The 5738-nt window shown below is 42.2% G+C and overlaps 1 protein-coding gene across 1 annotated transcript; it reads right to left on the reverse strand.

Moving 5' to 3' along the window:
- Positions 1 to 411: 411 nt before the first annotated feature.
- Positions 412 to 5060, reverse strand: LOC113011367 (protein c-ets-1-B-like). The gene is made up of 7 exons (XM_026150880.1): positions 5042 to 5060; positions 3319 to 3438; positions 3043 to 3246; positions 2388 to 2582; positions 1251 to 1475; positions 1049 to 1167; positions 412 to 769 (listed from the first exon to the last, which is right to left on the reverse strand). The coding sequence occupies exons 1-7, from the start codon at positions 5058 to 5060 to the stop codon at positions 557 to 559; spliced, it is 1095 nt and encodes a 364-aa protein (XP_026006665.1). The 3' UTR covers positions 412 to 556.
- Positions 5061 to 5738: the final 678 nt, after the last annotated feature.

Raw genomic sequence — 5738 nt, forward strand, 5'->3', positions numbered from 1 at the left:
GAATGGTTAAGGTTTGTTGTATGGAGTATGATAGAAAGATGTCATATAAGAACCCATCCATTTACCAATATAAAGCACCTTGAGGCAACTGTTGTTGCAATATAGCACTCTGTGTTAGCCCTGCCTGATGACCTGTCCTGGCTCTGTCCTTCCTCTCAACCTATGGCAGCTGGAATTGACTGCCGCCCGTTGGTGACCCTGAACTGGATAAGCAAAAGAAGAGGAATGAATGAGAATGTTTCTCTGAGATGAAGCAGATAGAAATCAGCTGTAATTCATTTACGGTTTCATTGATTTTATTTCTTTTAACTGATGTTTATAGTATAAGTTAAATATACAAAGGATTGCTAAACGAGTCCATGTGCCTTAACTATTCACAGAGGAATAAATAACTTTTAAAATGAACTGACATGAATTGATTTCTATTATTTGACAGTGACAGAGATAAAGTGGTACACCACTTCCATGTCGTCAAACAAGCATATGCGCTGAGCTGTGTCATGTAAAGTGAAAACTATAAGACGCTTAACAAGTACTGTTCCTTTTTCTTGCCTCACTATAGACTCTTACTGCTGATATTCAGTGTGGCATGCAGCTCCCCAGGCTCATATCCAAGAAGGCCTTGCAGGTTGCATACGAAGCGATAGACGTAGCGCTTGCCAGCGGTTTTGCGAATAATGTTCTTGTCATAGTAGTAGCGCAAACCACGGCTCAGCTTCTCATAATTCATCTTAGGTTTGTTCTTCCTGCGACCCCACAGCACTGCCACCTGAAGAAATAATCCACATGTAAACACCAGCAGAATAAGCCTCGTGTTTCCTTTTTATAACAGCAACATGATGATTTCTAAATGACCAATATTGAAGCAGTAGTTAGCAACGTCAGCTCATAGAAGAAGGTTCTTTGGTGCTTTCATTGCAGAGTGGAACATGTGGAGGTTACAAATATGCCATTACAAAGTGAAAAATACCCTAATTGAAATGTGGCCCTTCATGCTCTACTCATGCAGGTATATATCCTGATATGTTGTGAACTCAGCATTAATGACCTCGTCAGGATCCGTCAGTTTGAACTCCCAGCCATTTCCTGTCCAGCTTATGCACGAATGACAGCTGCGGTCTGTCAGAAGCTCCAGCAGAAACTGCCAGAGCTGAATGGGCCCACTGCCTATTGAGACATGACAGAACAAATGAGTATGCTTACCTCATGGCTACACCTTATCGTTTACCTCTTTCAGCCACTCTACTCACCAGTGTAGCCAGCAAGAACTGCTACAGGTATTACAGCTGTCTCCAGATCAGTTTTGCTGCCTGCACATTCCCTGAAGTTCCTCTGTTGCTGAGGTAACATGAAGGCATTTTCAGACATGCTCTCTTCCATTACTGGCTGGACGTCATGTTGCGGAGCAGCCCATGATTGAGTGCCCACAGCGGCAGACTCATCCCCAAGAACACTCTCCACTTCTGAGCCTGTCCCTGGACACACATTGGAAACAGAATCAAGTGATGTCTGCCAGCTCAACTGAGTGGTCATATCAAACTGTAGATTAGTCTACAGTCTTCCAAAAATGAGCTGATGTAATAAAGTAACTAAAATTAACTAACTGAAGAAGAGAGCTTTAGTCGGAGCACAGTCCAGAGCCTCCTTCTACAAGGATGAAACACAGAACACACAGCTGCAGGGAGGACACGGCAAAGAACAGAGGGAGACTCAGACCATATGTACACAGGGAGATGGAAACACCGAGGAACACAGCTGAAACTCACTGGGAAACAAGGCAAAGGAAGCAAAACTAAAGACAGTGCACAGGAGATAAGTAACAAATAAAATAAGACAGGAAGTAACGATCACTGAGTCCAGGACAAAGACATACAAACGCGACACAAGTAATGGGGAAACCAGAAAACCACAGAGACAAGACACAGAGATATCCACACACAACTGGGCACACAAGAAGGGAAATATTACATAACAGAGACACGTGGGCTCAACAAGAACATAACTAAAGATCCAAACACACTGCTGGAGGATAATGAAAGTATAAAGGGAAATAGCAACCATTTTCCTAAAGAGCATTACTAAAACAGTGATCCTCAAAAACTCACAACCCTGGCTCCAAGACCCATCGACCATGAAACAATTATTATATTCCACGTCAGCTGTAAGTCCTCTAACTGCAAAGTGGATGTGTTACGAGCCACAGCACCTGCCAGCCCACATAAATGCTCTGCTCACTCAGTAAGCTCCTCTGGCATTAACATCAGCTCTAAAACTGTATGTGGCTCACTTACTTTTGTCCATATTGGGTCTTTTTCCCTTTGTGGAGCAATTCTGACTGTAATGCTTTTTATTCAACTGATGACTCAGTATCATGTGATCTGTCTTACCTCCATTCCCTCGTATTTCCTGCAGCGGGGCTGCAGAGCTAATGTTGTTGCTGTCACGTTGTGAATAGGCTGGATAGTGGCCTCCATGCTGCACACTCATTGGTTCCAGATCGTGGAGGTCTGAGCTCTCACTGGGATGGTACTGAAGGTGGTAATTATCTCTGTCTGAGCATCCCTCAATCTCTGAGTAATTTTCTGAAGGAAACACGACAACAAAACAACAAAAGTCTCAAGCTTGCAGTTGGGTGGTGCGTGCAGACGGCTAATGAAGAAGAGCAGTCACGTTCTCTCAGTGACAATGGGCTTTATTCACAATCAGTATGCACGCATCTGTGAATGAAGTATGCATACAGTTCACTCTGTTCCATATATCAATATATAATTTTTTTCACTGATGATAGCAATAGTATCAAGTTTGAAGCAGTTCTATTTTTTTTCATAGTCCAAACATATACAGGTGGTAGTATGTGGCTCAGAACATCTATTCAACACTGTCTGAAATGCCATATAATGACCTGCTGAGAGAAAGGACTGAGCAAAGAGAACTGACCATTTAAAATTTCAGAGTTTTGAATTCTTCACCATTCTTGTGCAATGATAGAAAACAATGTGGCTAGAAAGCTAACTCTGTGCTTTTCAATAAAAGTGCTATCACCTCTCCTCATGGTCTCCAGGTGCTCCCACAGGATTTCTCCTGCAGTGGAGTCAGACAGCAGGCCCAGGAAAGCCTCTTGGTCAAGACCACACAGCTCGCTGCCATCCAGACCTCTGAGGTCTGAGCCCAGGCAGCAGAGCCCAAACTCAGCCTGGCACCAGTCCAGCCAGTGGTTCACCTCCCACTTCGACCACAACCTAGGATCTAAATATACATGCACATGCATTAATAATAGAGTCGGCAACACGTGACAACTAATCAAAGCTCCCACTGTACCCTGTGGAAAGTGACAGCTGATTCTCTCCTGAGTGAAGCCTGCAAAGCTGGCTTTCACAGCCTGAGTGAAGACCTCCTTACTGGTTGGGGTGAGGGGGGGGACCTCTAGGACATCAAACTCTGGAACAAAAGTTATGTTTACTCTTTACAACACATTAAAGACGACCTATCATTGAATATTTCACAACTTTTGATTCAGTTATTTCATACATGGTGCAATAAAGCTAATCTACAGAGATTAAGTTTATTATGATGACACGTTTATGTATGTATGAGCTACACAATTAGAATATAAATTAGTTATGTGCAAAAGTCTTGAGCCATCCCTCTCTTTTTTATTTCTAAGGACCCAGACTTTCTTTTAGGTGATGCTCTTTCTTTTCTTTTTTTCCCCCTTATTTTATTCAATTAAATTTATTTGATTTATATAGCACCAGATCAAAACAACAGTCACCTCAAGCCACTTTAAATTGTAAGGAAAAGACACAAAAATACACAATAAACCTGAACCTCACCATTTTCAGATGAACTTTTTTTTTTCCACAAGAAATTTTAAATAGTATTTTCAGGCACTTTGTTACCAGCAACCTGATGAAAACATCATTTTCTTTCTTTTCTTGGTAACTTGGTTTATCTCAGCATGGTGTGCAGCGTGTCAGACAAATTAAAGTAGAGCCCCGAAGTAGGTGGCCTAAAAAGAAAGGACAGCAAATGAACAATGTCTGAAACTCGTGTCCTTAAGAAATAGCACCTGACCCAGGACCTTCATCTGACCCATCTGCTGTTCTGGAGCCAGAAGGACGGCTGTCTCGCATGCTGATGAAGTTCACCTAATTTCACAGAAATTGGACTGAAAATCAGTGGCAGCCGGTTTGATGGGGGAATGAAGCCAACTGTGAACATTGATTTAAATCACCATCAATACGTATGTATGCCTGCAGTCATCTTTAAAATGCAACAAGGCTCTGTCATGTTTTGTTGTTGGTTTTCAGACAGTGGTGTGGAGGTTTTTGTCAAAATTAATGAAATGATGAATTCAGAAAAGTATCATTATGAAAATAACGTCAAACACACCATCAGTGCAGTGAAAGCAGAGCTGCAGAGAGAACACAGTGGAGCACCATCGTTCATGGACCGGCCTCCCCAGAGCTCAACATTATATTATTACTATTATTATTATTACTATTAAAACAGTGTGGGATCATCCCGACAGAGAACAGAAACATCCAAAGAAGAGCTCTGGAGAACTATTCAATAAATCACTGCATCGATATCCCCATTTTTCTAGCAACACATGGAGGGGGGACTCAAGTCTTTTGCACAGCACTGTATTAGCTGTTTAAAACCCCCCAGACATTGTCATCACATTAATCAGCATGAACTAAATTATTAGATCGTCAACCAAAAGTGATGCGAGTCAGCTACAGGATGCACAGTGAGAGACGCTGGTTTGTGTTTGTATGATGGGGGACTGTTCCACTTTGCTGTCAATCCGAATGATCTTCTTAGTTTGAGAGTAAACAAATTATGAACAAATACACTTTTTTCTAATATGCTATTGGTTCTATGCTGCTTATAAATGCAAAGGCGAATAAAGTTTTGTGTTATAATATCAGCCATGTCTAACATAATGTATTAGACATATTGACAGACAATAAAAAGATTCAAAGTAAAAATCATTCATTCTGATAAAACACAGAACAGAGAGATGTTGGTGTCTTACCGTAAGCGTTGCCATCCATCTCAGTGTGTGTGAGACTGAGGATCAGGTGGAGTAAATAGGGATCACACGGGGAATGAGCCTTTAATATAATAGCTGTGAGGGAAGGAGGAGGCAGGCCGTGATTGACAACTGTCAGCCACGGAGATGTGGGAGGGTCAGCAGGAAGAGATATAAGGTCCAGTGTAAGCCCGCCACATAATAAATCAGTGTGTATAAGAATCAGAATCAGAATCAGAAAGGGTTTTATTGCCAAATGTTGAGCAGGTTTACAACATTAGGAAGTTGCTGCGGTACTTAGTGCAAACATACTGTCATAAATAACGCTTAAATAGACATAAAAATAAAAATAAGAATTAAAAGTGCTAAGTAGATAGATATATACATGAGTGCAGGTGGTGATCAGTGCCAAACATGGAATGATGCAGTGAACACAGCGTAGGGTCATGTGTTTCTGGTTGGAACAGTCATGTGGTTATTGTTCATGTGTCCGACAGCAGAGGGGAAGAAACTGTTCTTATGGCGAGAGGTTCTGGTGCGAATGGACCGGAGCCTCCTGCCTGAGGGGAGCAGGTCAAACAGACTGTGTCCAGGGTGAGAAGGGTCAGCTGTGACTGAGCTGCACGCCCCAGTGTCCTGGAGGTGTACAGGTCCTGCAGAGATGGGAGTCTGCAGCCAATCACCTTCTCAGCAGAGCGCA

Source organism: Astatotilapia calliptera, chromosome 3 (genome assembly GCF_900246225.1).
Source record: "Astatotilapia calliptera chromosome 3, fAstCal1.2, whole genome shotgun sequence".
Taxonomy (NCBI): Eukaryota; Metazoa; Chordata; class Actinopteri; order Cichliformes; family Cichlidae; genus Astatotilapia; species Astatotilapia calliptera.

Bases quoted from the DNA above. Each gene is read 5' to 3' on its own strand.
- LOC113011367 (XM_026150880.1), bottom strand. The intron at 3,247-3,318 runs GTACAGTGGGAG...ATGTATATTTAG, and splicing joins CAGCTGTCACTTTCCACAGG to ATCCTAGGTTGTGGTCGAAG. The intron at 1,168-1,250 runs GTGAGTAGAGTG...ATGTCTCAATAG, and splicing joins AGTTCTTGCTGGCTACACTG to GCAGTGGGCCCATTCAGCTC.